The sequence below is a fragment of the Geotrypetes seraphini genome, chromosome 4 (assembly GCF_902459505.1).
Source record: "Geotrypetes seraphini chromosome 4, aGeoSer1.1, whole genome shotgun sequence".
Taxonomy (NCBI): domain Eukaryota; kingdom Metazoa; phylum Chordata; class Amphibia; order Gymnophiona; family Dermophiidae; genus Geotrypetes; species Geotrypetes seraphini.
Genome location: NC_047087.1, coordinates 41,349,296 through 41,370,467, shown reverse-complemented (window position 1 = coordinate 41,370,467; position 21,172 = coordinate 41,349,296). Strand labels below are relative to the sequence as shown.

Genomic DNA, 21,172 nt, shown 5'->3' with positions numbered 1-21,172 from the left:
CTCTGATTAGTTCAGATATCTAAGGCCCCTCCTATGGGCCTTTTTCCTTCCCTACTTACCTATCAGGATGCCTCAGCAGCGATAGCAAAACAAACAGGTCCTGTCCCCACTCCCTCCTTCAGTTAACTAAAAAACTGTATACAACTGAAGGCCTTACAGCACTGCTGTTTACAGATACTGCTGCTGCTAGAGGAACATGACATCAGGGAAGCCGGCTGAAGAGGACATTACATCTAAACTCTCTCCCTATCTAGTATTCCACAACATACATCTCAATACAGTTTTATAATCTTATTAAATTGAAAAGTAGAAATTCATAGGCATGGTTTTTCAGTATGTAAATACCTAGCATTAATACTCACTTATTGAATTTATTGATGGAACAGAGAAGTTGAATTCGTTTCTTGTGTGCATCTTCTATTGTATCTTGCCGTACTATATTGCTGGTAGCTAAAAGGAAAAAAAAAAAGAGTTTAAAACCACTTGCTAGAAAACATACAGGTATCTGTTTGCCGAATTAAAAGGGCTGTTGATCTGTTTCCCTATTACACAGGATGAATTAAATAAAAATTTACTGGGGAATGCTATAAATGACGCCTAAAGTAATTAGTAAATTGGCTTAGACTATCAAAGTCAGTAATTGATTACCAACTCATTGCACTGTTGAGCCCTGTAAGGAAAGCACAGTTACTTACCGTAACAGATGTTATCCAGGGACAGCAGGCAGATATTCTCACGAATGGACAAAAGGGTGACGTGACTGACAGAGCTTCGGTACAGACCACTTTAAAAGTGCATCATCATTTTAAGTCTTTAGAAAGTTTGCGATAGCCCGAACTGCACATGCACGAGTGCCTTCCCGCACAATGTAGGGCGCGCGGTCCCTCAGTTAAGATAAGCCAGCTAAGAAGCCAACCCAGGGAGGTGGGTGGAATGTGAGAATATCTGCCTACTGTCCCTGGATAACACCTGTTATGGTAACTATGCTTTCTCCCAGGAAAAGTAGGCAGCATATTCTCACGAATCGGTGACCTCCAAGCTAACAAAAATGGGATGGTGGGAGAGTTGGCCTAAGAAAATAAATTTTGTAATACAGATTGCCCAAAGTGCCCATCCCGCCTGGAGAAACTCTAGACAGTAGTGAGAAGTGAAGGTATGAACTGAGGACCAGGTGGCAGCTTTACAAATTTCCTCAATGGGTGTAGATCTAAGGAAAACAACAGAAGCTGCCATAGCTGATAATTTTTGGGTGGTTGTATCTAAAGAAGCTCCAAAAATTCATCGCCCAGTTTTGTTCCAGACTTTACTCTCCTCGCCGTCTGGCAGCAGATGCCTTTCTCCTGGATTGGAAAGGCCTGTTTCTATATCCATTCCCTCCACTTCCTCTCATGTTGAGAACTTTATTCAAGGTCAAGAGAGAAGCAGCCACCATAATTCTCATTGCTCCACGGTGTCCCAGGCAATATTGGCTCTTCCATGCTTCTTCCAATATTTCGTACTCTGCTCACTCAGAATCAAGAATCGCTTCTTCATCCCAACCTGCAATCACTATACCTGACAGCTTGGTTTCTCTCGAGCTGAATCCATCTGCCTTACGTTTTTCTCAGCCTGTTTGTCACATTCTGGAAGCATCCAGGAAACCAGCCACTCAGCAATGTTATCAACAAAAGTGGACTAGGTTCTCTTCTTGGTGTTTTCTTCATCATCACGAAAGTTGAGGCACAGGGAGGGAAACAGGCCCCACTGGGCCAAACTCGCGAAAGCAAAAAAGTTAAAAAAAAAAAATAAAGAAAAGAATAAAGAAAACAAATACTGACTAAAAAGTCAAAAAATAAGCCACGTGAGCGGAAAGGCAGTGAAAAAATATAAACAGCCGTTTATGAAGTGACTTCTTAGCTCTGTGGAAACTAAGAAACTGGGAGACCGCGCACCCTACATCGGGTGGTAAGGCGCTCGCACATGCGCAGTTCGGGCTATTGCAAACTTTCTAAAGACTTAAAGTGGCGATGCACTTTTAAAGTGGCCCATACCGGGGTTCTGTCGGTGACGTCACCCATTTGTCCATTCGTGAGAATATGCTGCCTGCTTGTTCTAGGATAAAAAGGGCTATTGTCCACCTCAGGGAATAGCTGTCTAAGAGGAGGATGTCTAAGTCTTCACTGCTTAGATGGCTTTTGCTACTATACAACAGAGGTGGCATAAGATTTTTTTTTTCTTTGTAGTATACATTTAAATATAAATTCAAACAATACAACTGATCTGAGTTGTAAAGAACAAAGAAAATTACAGTATCAGAAAAGGAAGACAACTAGCACTTTTCACACAAACGCCCACCAAATACAAAGATCCCACAAAACACACAGCTCTGAATAAAGTTGAACCTACATGGAAGGAAGTGAACAAATTAAATCTAGGGATCTGAAACTGCCAGAGCTACAACTATTGGAGTAGCTTCTTGAATTGGCTTATCACCAAGGCAGAATTTTAGTGAATCAAAAAACAGGTTGAATTTTCAGCAGCACCAGCATTTCAATTATTATGCATATTCACTGGCACTGACTATACAAGCAATGTGATAAGTACCTTAGGCCTGCTATTCAGTTATTCAACGTGTAACTTAGCAGTGGATATACAGCTGTTATCTCAGCCATTTCTCTACCCATTGCTTACTTGAATTATCATCAGACCAGTGCAGAGGGATTTTTAGCCCAACACTAGCTTCGATCTGCGGACTTTGGAGAGAAAAACGTTGCTCTTCAAGTTGAAAAGGTCTCCCAGATACTGCAGGTGGCTTTTTTGGAAGTTTATGGTCCAGCCAAGGCTCTGCAGCAGGGAGAGGGGGTAGAGATACTGGATAGGAGGGACCACACATTGGAGCTTGTATCAGCCAATTGCTTTCCCTCCTTGTGGAGATGCATTGTTACTACAACCATCAGTTTGGTAAAGGTATGTGGCACCATGACCAGTCCAAACGGACGAGTTGAGAACTGGAACTGGTGCTCCAGAATGTGGAACCTTAAGAACTTCCAGTAAGGCAAGAAATTCCTCAGCATTACAGTGGCAATAACCAATCTTACCATTTCCATGTGGAAACGTGGTATCTTGAGAGCCACACTTACCGATTTCGGACGGACCCAGGATCGGCTTCCAGGCTTCTAACTATAAGGAGTATCTACCTGAGCCCAATTCTTCATCTAGGATGGATTCTATAACTGAAAGATCTGGTAGCCTCTTTACTATTGCTTTGACTCAGACTGCCTTCTCTGGCTTTCCTGTGAAGAATCCAGAAAGGTCTAGAAGGAGATGAAAGAACTCGAGCTTGTACTCCTCCTGAATAATTTCCAATACTCAGTGGTCTGATGTGATCTTCCCAGTAAGCACATAACCTGGTGTTTCTTGGGGGCTGCTGTGGGGCAAGATCTAGAGGACCCCCCTCCTGATTTCTCTAATAGGCTTTCACAGCCTACTCGTGCCATGCTGGTGCTGGAAGCTGCAAAAGGGCTGAAACTGCAGCCACAGAACTTCTGCCTCAAACAAGCCAGGACATCTAGATTGCTAGCTTCTTCAGAATGCCCTCAGTCCAACCAGTCAGACTGAGACTTCAAACCTCCTCAGAACTCGCATGTGAAGTCGGAAGGAGGAAATACAGTCAACATCCAATCCTGGTGAAAAACTATCATGGGGCCACTCAGCCTGTGCTCAAGTTCTCTGCAGACAAAACCTGGAGCAAGCCGTGATCCCACAAGAATGATCCCCGAGATCCTGGCAGACTGTTAATGCAGGTTGGCCAAGCAGGTGCCCTGCCAAGCAGGCTGCCCCTTAGCTACAGACTACTGCCCTCAGAGTCTGTATTCTCTGCAGCCAAAGATGTCCCTAAATTTAGAGCCTCTGCAGCACCAAAAAGGCTCCCAAACGCATTAAAAAACAAAATTAAAAACAAAATTAAATTTAAATTAAATAAATACAAGCAAAACAGACTAGTGCTGCCCGATTCAGGAAAAAATATTTCGATTCGATTCGATTCAGCCTATTGAATCGATTTTTCAATTCGATTTTTCTGCCCAAATGGGTATTTTTTCAAACATCTTGGTGGGTTTATTTTATAGCCTCTTCACTCCCTTTGCCCTCTGCTACCCACACTGGCGCTGTGGTGTAAACAAAATAAACAAAAAAGACTTTTCCTCTCTCTGTTAAATCCTAGCTCACATTTGCGGACTAACACCACCTCTGGCAGGATACACATTTCAAATCTGACATATTGTAATCACAAAATAGAAAATAAAATTATTTTTCTACCTTTTGTTGTCTGGTCATTATTCAGATCTTGTTGGTCCCAGGCTCTGGTTGTCTTCTGATAACTCACTTGACAGGATCTCCTTCTTTCTTCGTGCTAACCATCCATCTTCTATCTCTGTCCTCCCCTTCTGTTTCCCTTCCCTCCCCCAGAGGTCTGGCATCTTTCCTTTCTTTCGTCTCTATTTTCGTAGCTGCAGCGATGGACCCCACCATCTCTCATTTTCTCAACTACCCTTTCATCCAGCAACTCTCCCTCTTTCCCCACCACCCTCCTATCCAGTATCTCTACCCCCCTCCCTGTGTACAACTTCTCTCCTTTTCTGTTCCTTCCCTCCCTAAATCCCATTGTCCGCTATCTCTCTCCCTCTCCTGTTTTTAGATCCATTATTTCTTCTATCCCTCCCCCCATTTGCCCTCTCCCAACTCCCCTCTACCCCAAGTTCATCTCTCCCTTTCCCCCAGTCCATCCATCTTCCCCCCTCCATCTTCTCCCCATCTCTCCTTCTCCAGTCCACCAACTCCAAATCCATCTCCCCTCTCCCCCCAGCTCTGACTCCCAACACAGAAGCCCAGTATTTGGCTTACAGAGGGTAACACTCGTGCATTGTGGCACCTAACAAGAGCTCCGGACGCTTCGCACAGTGGACATACACTTTTCCTGTGAGCTGCAGAAGATGCGGCCTTACAAAAGCCAAGTGAGAAGCGTCTCCGCACTGCAGCACTTCCAATGTGCTCGCATCGCTCCTCGGGAACCCCTGTGCGGCACCACGTCACCCGGTGCTCGCAGGTGTGCGGGGCTCTGGCCATCATGTGGCCGATGAAAAACCAGCCGCTGGCAGGAGCCGGAAGAGCAGGCGCGCGCCACTGAGCAGCAAGAGTGGTGCATGCAGGTGGCAGATCGGGGGCGTTTGCCAGGTTCCGGGGGAAGCATGAGCGTGCATGCGAGAAGATGAGGCGCAGGCATCTGCTGCCAGCCAACCAATTAAAAATCACCTTGTTGCCGCCGTTCTGCACCCAGAGGTCCACTCAGCTTTCCCTCTGCCACCGGAGTCCTTGCTTCTGGTTTCGCAAAACCAGAAGTTACATTAGATGGAAGGATTCCGGTGGCAGAGGGAAAGCCCGAACGGGTCTCTAGCAAGGGGGCAGACGAATCGGTGAGTTCGATTTTTTACAAAATCAAAGCGATTCACCTGAAGTGAATCGGTGAATCGATTCGAATCGTGAATAGGGCAGGACTAGAACAGATGGACTCCTACCATCTCACGTATAGAGAGTAAAACTTGAGGTATTATAGGACAGCCCAGGGGATGGGAGGCAGAGCAGAAAAACATAAATGAGGCTCTCTGCACAGGATCTCATGATCAGAGATACACAACACAAGTGTTCTAGAATGATATGCCTATTGCACTAGAATAGAGATTTATGGAAGCCATGCACTAAGTATGATGCCACCCTATAAAATAACCTAATGTAGTTCCCAACAATGTGAATTTCTCACACACGTGGCTATTTTGCAAATAAGTGAGCAATATAAATGAATGTAATGTAGAGCCACAGGGCAGCATTGTTCGGATTTAGGGATTCAAATAAGAGGGTAAAATGTTGTTGCCTATTCTCTGTATTGTATATGCTGATTGTGTTTTATTCAGTTACTATTCTTCCTGAGAATATGTACTCATTCCACATCTCAAATTGTTACAATATAAAAAGCCCTATATATCAGAATCCCGTTTCAGATATCAGATGCATCTCTTCTTGAATTATAAAAGCAAGCTCACTCATTGACAATAAGAACATACCTCTTTTATATCTTTTCATGATGCTAGCACCTGGCTTTGCTGTTAAATCATTCGTGGATGTCACTGCACTTTTTGATGCCTCCTGCAGGATCTTCAGGACCTTTGAATTCTTAAAAATGAGAGCCTATACTGTAACTAATTACAAAATATATTTTACAGTGATTTGCTAATAGTTTTACTAATGATACATGTGCATCCATTCTGAACGCATACTTTTATTTCAACAGCCTGAGTTTCTTCAGTTATTCCAAATTAAGCCTCTTTTCTTTCAAATTTCAAAACAGCAGTGGTTGAGAGGCTTCTGTGAAGCACACAGGGAAAGAACCAGTTTCAGTCTTGCCTTTTATTATTATTATAATTTAAACATAAGTCATAATTCATGTGGATAAAGTGTAAATAACAGTTTAAAAACTCTGGTTTACTCAAATATATTCCACATGAAGCACTTGAGTCACAAAGTATGTGTAGCTGAGCCTGATCCTGTTAAAATTTACTAAAATAAATATTCCTTTAAAAGAAAACCAAAAAACATGGGAGGAAAGAAGAAAATACAAAGTTGGAAAAAGATAAACCCTTTTTTCCTTAATTACTCTCTCTAATCTTTTAAAACATCCCAACAAGGGTCCCCACAAATTGTGGCTGTGGACAAAATCTAGCACATAGACCCATTTTTGCCAGCCCAATACATTTAACTACTTAACAATCCAAATAGTGGAAACAATTATAAAAAAAGTTCCTCATGAGAAAATTAAAGAGTCATGGGATAGGAGGCAATGTTCAATTGTGGATTAAGAATTGGTTATTGGACAGAAAACAATGGGTAGGCTTAAATGCCCATTTTTCTCAATGGAGGAGGGTAAATAGTGGTGTGCCACAGGGATCTGAACTAGGACTGGTGCCATTTAACTTATTTTTAAATGATCTGGAAATTGGAACTATGAGTGAGGTGATTAAATTTGCAGATTACACTAGACTGTTCAAAGTTGTTAAAACATATGTAGACTGTGAAAAACTGCAAGAAAACCTTAGGAAATTGGAAGACTGGGTGTCCAAATGGCAGATGAAGTTTAATGTGAACAAATGCAAAATGATGCATATTGGGAAGAATAATCCAAATCATAGTTACCGGATGCTAGGGTCCACCTTTGGGGTCAGCACTCAACAAAAAGATCTGGGCATTATCATGGACAATATGCTGAAACCTTCCGCCTAATGTGCAGTGGCAGCCCAAAAAGTAAACAAGATGCTAGGAATCATTAGAAAAGGAATGGTAAACAAGACTAAGAATGTTATAATGCCTCTGTATTGCTCAATGATGCGACCTCACCTTGAGTACTGTGTTCAGTTCTGGTCTCCTTATCTCAGAAAAGATATATCGGCACTAGAAAAGATTCAAAGAACAGCAACCAAGATGATAAAGGGAATGGAACTCCTCTTGTATGAACTGAAATGGTGTGTGCCATAGCATTCCTGTGTTTTAGGATACTCTATGCCCAACATCTCTCCCAAAGTTTGGAAAATTTGGGTCCAGAATGGTTGGAGCTGTGAACACTGCCACCAAATATGAATAAATGTGCCCTTCTGGCTGCAACCTCTCCAGCAAGTATCCTGGACATTTGAAAATATTTTATGTAAGCAATCAGGACTAAGATACCATTGATAGAATATTTTATACCCATTTTCCACAAGAGAGGCCACCACTGATACCTGAAATAGAGATTTATAAATCTTAACCCAATGAGGTGGCGAGAAAGAACATTCTAATTGATTCTCCCACTTACTTGTATATATTTTAGCGGGATTTCTCCTGAGTAAAAGGGAACAGTATAGCCTGCCCAATCCCCGGGGGTTTCAACTCATGCTCACAAATTGGCTATGGCTTTCTTTGTGGTAGCTACATTAACCCTGGCTTGAAACTGGAAGCAAACCGTGATCCCTACAATACGGACATTTAAATAAATTGGATTCTATATGTCCGATGTCAAAATTGACAGCATACAAATATGGTAGGATGGTACCCTTTCACAAAGTTTGGGATAATTATTTAGAGTGAAGAAAGGAGGAGCACGGCTTTGTACCTGGGTTTTGATTGGCCTCAAATTATATCATGAGTTTTGCTATACTAGCTCAAATTGGGACAAATGGTGACAGGGTTTTGGGAAATGTTTATTTCCGTTTTGTAATAGCCATGTATATAAAATTGCTGATGATTGATTGCTTTAGCTTGTACAGTCCCCTTGCTTGGGGTGTAAGGGATTGTTTACCCTGTGTTTGTTTTTGGATGAAAATTCTAAAACATTAAAAAAGAAATAAAAAAAAGAATTGAGTACCACCTGGTCATCTTCTCTGTTTCTTTGTGTTTTTACCTTGGTAAGGTAGTATCTCCAGTTGGTGTGCGCCATAATGCAGTCAGCACACATGAACTTAAGGCCTCATTCTATAAATGGCACCTAACTTGCAGGCACCATTCCGTACAGCTGTCAAACAACCACATGGCGCCATTTATAGAATCATGCCTAGTGGTGTGCATAAGCGAACTTAGATACTGCTAGGCGTCCTAGAGGTAGGCACCAGTATATTAACAGAGAAGTGATTACTAGGATGGGGGATACGCAAAACTGGGTTACCTTACCACATGGATATCCACCCTACCTTGTCACCAGGAGCTCATTTATACACAATTGCTTTTTTCATGGCAAATCCAATAGGATGGAATCTTATCAATAAAAGCTTTTTCCACTTGTTAAATATAAAAAACAGACTTGTTTTGTCCACTTTCTTCCCAATTCTTCTACATACCTCCTTTGCATAGTCCAAGGGAGTACATTGCTGTTTGTTCCTCACATGGACACAAGCGCCAAAAGAAAGCAGGAGTTCCACCAAGTCTTCATAATTCCTTTTCACTGCTTCATGGAGTGCTGTATTTCCTTTATTATTAGAAAGGTTTACTATGGAACCATGCTGGCAAAAACAAATTAAGTTATATGTAAGTTATAGAAAAATAACAATGTAAGTTATAAAAAAAAAGATTCTGACTGGAAGTAAGTGGTAGTAAAAATAAGATATAAGAATCCAGAACACATTTTTATTTCCATCCTCTAGTAATTTAGAAACTGAAGCATTATACCTGGATGATGTTCAAAATTTGATCAAGATGGTGACTTACTAGCATATACGGTACTTCTGATATCTTTTGTTTCTCACTGCATTGTTTCATCTTCAATCTTTTTTCTATATGACCAAAAGTATTACAGCATTTCCCTGCATATTACCTATCCCTGAATCTAATATAATAAAACGCTAGGCCGCGCATGCGCACTTCCTATGTGTGCGCCGGTTTTCCGTGAGCTGTAGCGACACATAGGAAGTGCGCATGCACGGCTTACGGTCTGTCCTGTTGAAAGACGCAGCGGTGGCTATTCGCACGATCCTCGCCTGCGTTCCCTCCCTTCCAGTAACTTTGCCGTCGCCGCCTCTCCGCTCTCTCTCTTCCTCCCCCCCCCGAGACGGATGTCGACTACGGTGGCCCGAGTCGGATGTCGGCCGCGGCGGCACAAGAATGAAGGGTGGAAGAGGCGCTTGCGCTGGGTAGAAGAGGTGCTCGCGCCGGCGCAAACAGGTGGCTGAGGCCCGCAGCCAGTCTGGGAGAAGAAGATGTGCATGATGAAAGGCTCCTCGGCCAAGAACACAGCAGCCCGGCCCGCAAACAGACCACCACGTGCCTGCATCAAAATCTTCAGCAAGACTGCTGAAAGGGGGCGGAGCTCCTCTTTTGAGTCTGCCCTGGCAGGGAGAAGAGGTACTACTAGACAGGGGGGATCAGGTAAGGGGTGCTGCTGGACAGGGGGGAAGTAATTCTAGCACCCGTTAATGTAACGGGCTAAAAAACTAGTTTATTTATAATCTGGAATCAAAGCCACAGTTCTTCCAACCTCCTCCTGCAAAAGTACCTTATTTTTCGTGCCATAAAATGCACCTGACCATAAGATGCACCCTAGATTTAGAGGAGGAAAACAAAAAAAAAAACCAAACCATTCTGAACCAAATTCTCCTTGCCAGGCTCTGCACCCAACCCCATACTCCTTGCCAGGTTCTGAAACCTGTCCCCCCCTCTCTCTCGCGAGAACTGGGGCAGCCATTCACAGAGCAGCGTGGGACAAGGCAGGAAGTGAAAAACTTGCACCTGCCTTCTTGCTGCTCTGACTCTGCCGCTTGGGAGAAAGCAGGAGGCTGAAAGCTCCTGCCCTATAGCGCTGGACCGCCATTCATGGGGCAGTACGGAACAAGGCAGGAAGCAAAAAACTCGCGCTTGCCTTCTTGCCATTCCAACTCTTCCGCTGGGGAGAAAGCCGGAGGGAAGGGCAGGCGGCTGAAAGCTCCTGCCCTACAGTGCTAGACCGCCAGAGGAATTAAGGTAGGGGAGGCGTAAGTTAGTATTCGCTCCATAAGACACACTTTTGGGGGGAAAAAGTGCGTCTTATAGAGCAAAAAATACGGTAGATATCAAAGTTACTTCTCCATTATGGAGGTTCCCTGTAGACAGCAGGATAAATCAGCCATAATTGTGGTTTACATCTTCATGATGGTGCCAATACAAACCCCACCTGTCCAAATGTATTGCTTCCTCTTAAACATTGAAATATGATGGCAGATAAAGGCCAAATGGCCCATCCACAGCATCCCTAAGAGATCCCATGTGCCTGAATTCATACATAGTCCCCGTCTCCACCACTTCTACTGGGAGACTATACCATGCATACCTTTGACATAAGGGGGATATGATTTAGATCTACAGAATCCTGAGTTGTGTAGAATGGTAAGAGTGAATTATTTTTCATCATTTTGAAACTTAAAAAACCAGAGAACACTCACTGAAATTATATGGGAATACTTTTATGTTCTAAACATTTTTATTGATGATTCCACAAGAAGTCAACAATAAAGAAATAACATTACAACACTTGTCATCCAGTTTTTTTGTTGAAAGTGTAAGTACCTCCCTGCCCCTCCTCTGTATAAGAAAGCAAAGGAGTTGCTGACATCCATTTTTAATGACAGACCAGAGAAAAAGATCTTCAAACTGAAACATAATGGCCCACAACGATCAACAAATGATTTAATTGTATGTCACCCCATCCCTTTTCCAACCAACCCCCAACTACTCCAGAAGCCTCAACTCTTATAGCCCCATAGGATGACATTAATAACCCTCACACCCCCAGTCTGACACCTCCAAACTATGTGGGTATAAGCAATTTAACATTTTCACCATATATGGGAATACATTTAAAACAATTAGGAGGAAATCTTTTTTTACTGAAAGAATAATTAAGTGCTGGAACTTATTGACAGAGGTGGTGGTTACAGTGGTTATTGCAGCTAGGTTTAAGAAAGGTTTGGACAAGTTCATGGAGGAAAAGTCCATAGTCTGCAAATGAGACAGACATGGGGGAAGCCACTGTTTTGCCCTAGAGTTGTAGCATGGAATGTTTCTGCTATTTGGGTTTCTGCCAGGTACTGGATTGGCCACTATTGGAAACAGGAGAATGGGCTAGATGGACTATTGGTCTGACCCAGTATGGCTATTCATATGTTCTTATACTGTCCAGACAGTAATGCTAAAGTTAACATATGAACAGGCAATCAGGTTGCTGCTCTGAAGTTGACCTCCACTGAAACCAAGTAGAGGTGTACCACCAAAATTACTACTACAGTGAAACCTTGGTTTACGAGCATAATTCGTTCCAGAAGCATGGTCGTAAACCAATTTACTCGTTATATCAAAGCGAGTTTCCCCATAGGAAGTAAGGGAAACTCGCTTGATACGTTTCCCCCCCAACCCCCTCCGAGGCCAGAGGCATTGCTCCCCCCCTCCCCGCTTGAACTGGCATGGCCTACCCGAAAAGCATTCCATCTTACCCCATCTGGCACCGGCACGCAACCCACAGGACGTGCCAATGCAAGAAGTTCCTGTCTCTTGCCTGGGCCTTGAGCATCTGTGCATGATCAAGGCCTTCTGGTTCTTGCTCTCTCCGAGAGAAATGGACTTAAATGGGACATTTATTATAAAATTATCATTGTGAGGTTTGCTTTGTGATATTAATCATTGTGTTTCGTTTACATGCTGCTGTTTTTTTACCTCAAGTTTCTTCATTTATCAATTATAATAAAAATGTTTAAACACATAAAATGATTTCCAAATATTTAAAAATCTGAATGTTTAAATATTTAATGGGAGATTCAGGGAATGAACTTAATTAGCAATAACCTATGAAACTTTATGTGTTTACCATCACACCATTATGCAAATACTTCACAATTCAAGATTCACTGTGACATTATAACCGACTAAAATGCATCATCAATCTCCCATTAAACTTAGGGCTCCTTTTACAAAGCTGCGCTAGCGGTTTTAAATTGCCCGCACGCTAGACGCTAATGCCAGCACTGAGCTGGCATTAGTTCTAGCCGCGTAGCGTGAGTTTAGTGCACGCTAAAATTCTGTGTGCGCTAAAAATGCTATTGCAGCTTTGTAAAAGGAGCCCTTAGTGTCCTACATCAGTATCCTGTGTTTAGTTCGGTGTTCATGAAGTACCCAACACAAAATGTAAGTAAAATTAAAAACACTCATTTTTTGATGTGTTAAAAATGCTATCATTTATATTAAAAGTTGGGGAATAGTTTATTACTGGCCATGAAAGAACATAGAAATTTATTCGATTCAGTACAGAATACACTGAATAGAAAACACATTTTCAAAGAAATCTGATTAGATGTAACCTTACCTCTAGCAACAATGCAACAGCTTTATGATGGCCATTCATACAAGCGAAAATTAAAGGAGTATTTCCACTTGTGTCTTTTTTGTTCCATTTAGTATTGCAATCTATTGGACACTTTACCACCTAGGAGAAACAAACTTTATTTGACCTTTTTGACAACTTAGTCGTCCAGCAACATACTAAAAACCACCAGACAACATTGTATTGCACTAAACTTAATCTACACTACCAACAATATCTTTAGAACTTTAATTGAAATGCATTACTCTAAATCAGTGGTTCCCAACCCTGTCCTGGAGGACCACCAGGCCATTCGGGTTTTCAGGCTAGCCCTAATGAATATACATGAGAGAGATTTGCATATAATAGAAGTGACAGGCATGCAAATCTGCTCCATGCATATTCATTAGGGCTAGCCTGAAAACCCGATTGGCCTGGTGGTCCTCCAGGACAGGGTTGGGAACCACTGCTGCTCTAAATTACTCCCTCTTACTTGCAAGTCCTTTCTTTCAACCAAAAGCCAGATAATCTGAAATGTTCAGCATTATCTGCCCACAAAAGGATAACGTGTATTTTGTTAAAGTTCGTATCTTTTTGTCATTTGTGAGCATTCTTCTTAGAGACAGTAACAATACCATAACCTCCTCTCCCAATTTATCACAGTGTTGTTGTCCATGTACAATGCTCCCTTGCACTCAGTGGAGTGCTGTAAAACTACTATGAAAGCAGTAAGAATTATTTTGGCACAAGCCAATCCTGACATTTAAAAATATATTTTCTGCTAAGTTTCTCTAGGTGCTATGTTTTGGAGTCATGCATCAACAAAGAGAATTTCACTGTATGATTTTGTGCTACTAAACTAAAGAACTAATTTTTTTTTATATTCTTTATTCATTTTCAAATCTTGCAACAAGTGTACAATATTCAATCAATTAATTCGTACAAAATCACTTGACATTCTTAACATTATTATTATTAAATGCATATAAAAGAGACCCCACCCACACCCAACCCATTCATCAGGAACAAACCCATTAAAATACAAGACATACCTCCCCAATCCCACACTAAAAATATTCCTATGTAATAAGAACTAATTTTAAAAATAAAAAGGTGGATTGTCAGAAAATAACTAAACAAGTATTGATAGTAATAGGGTAGACAACATGAGGCAGGATCTAGTGAAACTTGAAGAATGGTCTGGTCATTGACAAGATTTAATGCTAAAAAAATGCAAGGTCATGCATTTGGGCTGCAAATATCCAAGAGAAAGGTATAGTATCGACGGCAAAGTACTTCTGCATATAAAAGAAGAGCGGGACTTGGGAGTAATTATGTCTGATGACCTTAAGGTGGCAAAACAAGTAGAAAAGGCAATGGTCAAAGGCAAGAGGATGCTTGGGTGCATAAGGAGAGGAATAGCCGTAGGAAAAAGGAGGTGATAGTGCTGTTGCCTAATTCTGTGGTGAGGCCCCATTTGGAATACTGTATGCATTCTGGCGGCACCTTCAAAAAGTATCAGTTCAGAGGGCCACAACAAAACTGGTTAGTGATCTTCATCATAAAGCATACAGGGACAGACTTATACACCTCAATATGTATACTCTGGAAGAAAGGCAGGAGAGAAGGGATATGATAAAGATGTTTAAATATCTCAATAGCACTAATGTACAGGAGGCGAGTCTTTTTCAAATGAAGGAAAAACTCTGGAATGAGAGGGCATAGGATGAAGTTAAGTGATAGACTCAGGAGTAATCCAAAGAAATTCTTTTTTTTTACAGAAAGGGAGGTAGATGCGTGGAATGGTCTCCCGGTAGAGATAGTGGAGACAAAGACTGTGTCTGAATTCAAGAAAGCATGGAACAAACAAGTAGGATCTCTTAGGGAGAGGAAGAAATAGTCAATGCTTCAGATGGGCAGAGTGGATGGGCCATTTGGCCTTTATCTGCCATCATGTTTCTATCTGTCACCCTTATATCTGATGCTACTTTATAACAGATCCCTCTCCCCCATTAACCCCCAACTGCTGCTGCTTTATTTCTAAAGACAGATTACCCCTTCCTTCCCCAGCAGACTCTTCTATTCCACAATAAATCAGGTTTTTTTTTTTCCATTACTGGGATATTAATTGAAGATCTAGAATGGGCTCCAAATGATGTGTTATTCTTCTTCAAGATTATATACAGCTTTCCATATCAAGCCAATTCCACATAGTTGTAATTTTGTTCTCCAAATAAACTCATACATGCCTAGAAGGATGCTAGGGTGCTTAGGGAGAAGTATGGCCAGTAGAAAAAGGGAGGTATTGATGCTCCTGTATGACTTTGGAGACTGCACCTTTAAAATGATATAAACAGAATGGAGTCAGTTCAGAGGAAGGCTACTAAAATGGTTGGTGGTCTTCGTCATAAGGCATATGGAGACAGACTTAAAGATATCAATCTGTATACTTTGGAGGAAAGGCGGGAGAGGAAAGATATGATAGAAACATTTAAATACCTACATGGCATAAAAAGTGTATGAGACGAGTCTCTTTTTATTTGAAAGGAAACTCCAGAATGAGACTGCATAGGATGAAGTTAAGAGGTGATAGGCTCAGGAGTAATCTAAGGAAATAATTTTTTACATAAGGGGGTAGATGTGTGGAACAGTCTCCTGGTAAAAAGTGCCAGAGACAAAGACTGTGTCTGAATTCAAGAAAGCATAGGACAGACGCATGGAATTTCTTATGAGGAGGAGATAGTGAATGTTGCTGCAGATGGACGAACTAGATGGGCCATTTGGCCTTTATCTGCCATCATGTTTCTATATTTCTAGGTACATCCTTTTCCCACCATCCCTCTCCCTGTCTCCTTTTTGTATCTTAAATTCCCTCCTCTGTATCCATTTCACCTCAAGATGCTAACATACTTATCTACTTAGACCAGAATACTTCCATTTACTAAATTTCTTGCCATCTTTCCTCCTCTTCCCTGTTATTTCTGTATTTTTGGAATGAATGTCTCCACTAATCTTTATCCTCCTTATTGTCTATTTGTATGACAGCTTTGAGCTTTCTATTCTTTTTTACTGGATCAACCATTTAATTGCTATATTCAGCTAAAAATCTTGCCTTTCTTCTCTATAATTGCTTTCGCTCTCGTGTCCTCATCTGAATGGTTTCCTCTTTCTCTACTTATGTTGATCACTACTTCTCTGTATGTAAAATGTTTGCATCTCTTTTGGTACCCTAGACAAAGGCATCAATACATCAACATATATCTTAATGAGAGATTACCTGATCATTCCCATTTTGGCAGGCTAAGTGAAGAGGCACTGCACAGGTTGCACTTTTTGCACCAATATCAGCACCATGTTTCAAGAATAGGGAGACAAGAACAGAATGACCATGTAATGCAGCAATGTGTAAAGGTGTTAACCCCTCCTGGTTGGTAACATTGACATTAAGTCCATTAGCTGGATTTCTGGTATATTTCTGTGAGGGAAGGAAAAATGTGTGTCATTTTGGTACAATAAAGTTAGACAACTTTCAACTACTATTTCTGAGAGCTATTTTAGGTTATATGTGGTAAAAGATGAGAAAAACACTATCAAATTGAAGTGAACTTCTGCTGGCTGAAAAAAAGCCATTTTGAGCTCAAACATAAGGGCCTTTTCTGCAAAATCAGGACATTTAAGCGCATTACTTGAATAAAGATTTATATATAAATAGGATTAAGCATCTGCATAGTGAAAGGGAATTATAATAAAAACTAGGATATAAGACACTAGCAGTTTAGCAGGTAAAACAGTCTCAGATAAGGCATTTTTCAAAAAATACTTTCACCATAATTATTTTTAATGGGTCATAAAATCCTCCATTAAGAAAACTGATTTAAACACTGCAGTTTAATTCACTTGCAAACTAAACTCTAGCAAATCCTTCCTCTCCCCACTAAGCATGGCCCAGAATGTAAAAATATTTAAGGTAGAACTTTGATAAATACTAAGATTTAGAAAAATGATTCTGTGTCACTAATAGTGTGCAACAATGGTTTATAAAAGATGCCAAAAGATGGATCATAAAATGCTATAAAATATGTCTATATTGTTCATACCTAAGTAAAAATGTTCGTACCTGCTAATTTTATTTTTGATTATTATTAAACCAATCCAGAATAAATGTGTTATGTTCCTCTAAAAGCAAACAAAACAAAACTGCAGATCTGTACACGACGTAGGCAAAATTTATTGTGACAAAATAATTATATGCAAACCCTTTTACCAATCAAGGGACCGTGTTTCGGACAAACCTTCGTCAGGGGTCCATGGTAAAAAAGGATAACAAAAAAAGTCACAAAAAATTGTAGAGTAGAAGCAGTATAAGCGACGTCGAGATTCACCAACTGCAATGAACCATCCTCTGGACCACTGCATGACTCAGGAGGATTAAAGGCACTGCTGCCTTTGAAGAGGCTAAAGACAGGAGTACAGTGAGAACTGCAAGATGGGAGTCCTGCCATACTATTTACTCTGGGATGCCATTCTTCAGACCAAGTTGATATTATCCTTGCACAGCTACCCCGGAGGAATAAAGGCTCTTTAGAGCCATGTTGGAGCCTTTCTGAGCTACGGAAAAATATTTTTCTTGGTACTCTTGTGGTTTAATTTTTCACTTACCCATTTTTGGGTAAATAGGGGGCAGATATTGTCAGCTATGGAGCAGCCTTAAGCCCTGGTTCTTCTATTGCTTCTTGGCCATCCCTGAATGCTAGGGGAGGTCTCACTATGCCTTGCCCATTAATTTCCATTATTTTTCCCTGAGGGCAGTTCCAAGTTGGTTTGTCTGTACAGGGAAATATGACTCTCCTGGGACCTCCAGTTTAATCAAGTTCCCTTGCTTGTTTCTGCTATGTTTCTTCCAATGCCAACACCTGTGACTTGCTCCTTAAGTGAAGTTAATTGCTAGCTTGAACAGAAAAAGTTTTACAGTCAACTGTTGCTCAAGGTTCCCAGTTCTGAGAATAAAGAAAATGCAAGATAGGGATAAATTTATAGGATGGATATGAAAGTAGGGAAACAAATCACAAATTTCTACTTTAAAAGTAACTGGAGCCTTGGGAATTAAGGACAGTTTAAACCTTACATAGCAAAACTGTAAATTTAGATAATCAATATAAAGCAAAAAAAAGTTTCATTTGTTAAAATTTTCCAGTGATTCATTTATTGTATCAGAAATATTGTTTCAGAATTACTTGGAGAAAGTGTTGCTATTATCCAATGTTCAGGAGTTACAAATTTCTAATATTTTTATTATCAAGCATTGAGAGACAAAACAAGGAGGGTACAGCTAAAGATTGTTTTAGGAGAATAGCCAGACTAACTTTTTGGAGACATCGTAAAAGAATGTAGAGACTCATGCCACACTGTTAGCTACCTTTATTTGGAAATGGATAAAATAACTGTTTTGAAAGCTTATTGTAAGAAGGCTTTTCTTTATTATGGTCAGGAGTTATAATAATAATAATTTATTTCTTATATACCGCCAAAGCCATAGTAGTTCAAGGCGGTTTACAACGAAGAAGGACTGGACAATCAGCGAAAATGGTACAAACAGAGAAAATAGGTACAACAATGAAGGGCAATACAATCTGTGTAAAGGTTCAATCAAGAATGTTGGTAAACAAAGGGGTACAGTCAGTGAAAATAGGCATATAGGTAAAACAGAGGGGGTACAATCAGCAGATGAGGATACAGTTTAAAAGGGTAAACAGGATATTCCCTGACGAGGCTAAATACACTCAAATTAAATATACACTTCTACTTCCCAATTTGCGGGTTTAGGACTCATGATTTTGGCTATTCACAAGTTTTTTAAAAAACCCGGAACCACCCCTGCCTCCCGGACCTCTATACAGCTTACCTGATGGTCTAGCGGTTAAGTGGAGCAGCAGCGCTCTTCCTACGCTCTTGCCCCATGCAGAGCTGTCCACAAAAATGACTGCTGTGAGTTCCCGTGGTCTCAAGAGACTACCGCAGGAACTCACGACAGCCATTTTTGTGGATGGTTCTGCAAGGGGCAGGAGTGTAGGAAGAGCGCTGCTGCTCCCCTTCACCGCTAGACCACCAGGTAAACTGTATAGAGGTCCAGGAGGCGGACATTCCTCAGATGACCATTCAGAACAAAACTGGCATGATATAGGGGTTAAATCAGTATTTTTGAGGCAGATAGAAATTGAGAAATCCAAGATGGCTCCAGAGCAGTGATATGACGCCAAAACATGGCCAAGGAAAATTAAAGCCACGTCTAAAAAATTCCCAAAAAGGCTTTTTGGAGGTGAGAGAGCTTCAAGGAAGTTCCAGAAACTCATTAAAAATGCCAATTCACTACTACCCCAATATCTCCCATAGACAGTAAAGGACTGTACTCGCAGTTTTGCCATATACTAAGCCTGCATCCGCTCTCAATCTAGCTGGCTAATGGAAAAGCTTTCTGCCTCAGAGAAGCAAGCAGGATTTCCAGGGGCTTGTCTCTTCAGGCTGCCTTTTACACAGGCTCTAAGGGTCTGAAACCTTCTACTCCACCAGCTCCAGATGTCTCTTCAGGCCGAAACAGGGCCAATTTTAGCCTACACTTGAATGCCCGAATGAAACAGGTGTGAGCTGGGCTCAGAGGGGCCAAACCCTGAGCTATTCTAAGTGTTAGAGAGGCTGGCTAGGCAGGTATCCTGTAGAAAGGGTGGCCCACCCGGCTACAGACTTCTGATTACAGAATATGCAACTGCTCCCAGGCAGACCTGTCTCAGGACTACTGAGAGCCTCTATAGCACTGGAAACCTCACCCCCCGCCCAGATAACCCCCCCCCCCCACTAAAAATAAGAAACTCAAAACACAGCAAATGAAAGACACCTTCTCAATTCACTTGCAGAAGAGGAAAACAGAGGAGAAGGGGCACTGCCCAGTAATACAAGAAGGTGGAACCAAAAAGTAAATAATGCCTTCTACATTTCCTCATGGGTTTGGGAAAGGAACCCACTTGTCAGGACTCATGTGCTTTGTGCACTGGAATCTTTATTTAACAAATTTAAAATGACAACTTAAGGCTTATTTGTTCAAACAAGCTTTCTCATTAAATATGCAGAAGTTTCCTGCAGACAACAAAATCTTTTGTACTGTACCAGGGTCGGAATCCAGTTGGGTTTTCAGGATTTCCCCAACGAATATGCATATAACTAGACAGGTTTTTTAAATTTAATTATACTGTATTTTTATTAACTAACACAAATCTTAACACTATATTATACATTAAACATAAATGAATCCATATTGCACTTCCAGTTACTAAAATCTGTATTATCCCACAATGCAATGGAAGAAAACCTTGAGCTTGTACTCAGTCTATTCACAAGCCTTTTCTGGTGAAAATAAAGCTGTTCCACATCAGTCTGTGTGTATTATTTCATTTCTCCAGTATTCTCCAATGTTCCAACAAGCATTTATTGATTCTTAGACTGTTTATATCCTGTCTGAGGGAGGAGTGCGCTTGTGTATCCATGCAGTTGCTAATCTATAATGAAATGAAGCAGTAAAGAAGTTGAAAACCTGCCATAGCGAAATGTTGTGCTATGTCGGGCTGGCTGGACACAGTCTGAATTGGACTGAGAAGGCATTATAACAGCTTTGTCTAAGAATCAATGTATGCTTGTTGGAATATTGGAGAATACTGGAGAAATGAAATACCCACAGACTATGATGTGGAACAGCTTTATTTTCATCAGAAAAGGCTTGGGAATGGACTGAGTACAAGCTCCAGGTTTTCTTCCACTGTATTGTGGGATAATACAGATTTTAGTAACTGGAAGTGCAATATGGATTCATTTATGTTTAATGTATAATATAGTGTTAAGATTTGTGTTAGTTAATAAAAATACAGTATATTTAAATAAAAAAAACCTGTCTAGTTATATGTATTAAATACTTTTTGAGATAGGTAATTTGGTTAATTGTACCCTGCTTTGTAGTGTTGGTATACCAACAAATATGCATGAGATATATTTGCATGCACTGCCTCCATTGCATGCAAATAGATCTCATGCATATTCATTGGGGAAATCCTGAAAATCAACTGGATTGCTGCCCTCGTTTCCCACCCCTGTATTATTTATATATCTTCCTTTTTCTTTGCTCAGGACATTGCAATTCTGTGATACGCTGGTGTTCCATTATTTCTATGAATTTTAATATTGTACACCACTCTGTTATACTGGCAATTAAGAGTGGCATATTAAGTCTCGAATAAACCATAAATCATTTGT

General features: G+C 40.9%; 1 protein-coding gene across 6 annotated transcripts in view; it reads right to left on the bottom strand.

Annotated features, from left to right (window-relative positions):
- ANKRD27 (ankyrin repeat domain 27) overlaps positions 1-21,172 on the bottom strand; it is a 141,304-nt gene that overhangs the window by 10,310 nt on the left and 109,822 nt on the right. For all 6 annotated transcript variants that reach the window (XM_033940966.1, XM_033940967.1, XM_033940972.1 and 3 more), the window contains 5 exons: positions 16,155-16,352; positions 12,881-13,000; positions 8,895-9,056; positions 6,096-6,204; positions 363-450 (listed from right to left, as the gene is read on the bottom strand). In XM_033940966.1, coding sequence (XP_033796857.1) covers positions 363-450; positions 6,096-6,204; positions 8,895-9,056; positions 12,881-13,000; positions 16,155-16,352 — 677 coding nt within the window. The remainder of the gene's footprint in view (positions 1-362; positions 451-6,095; positions 6,205-8,894; positions 9,057-12,880; positions 13,001-16,154; positions 16,353-21,172) is intronic.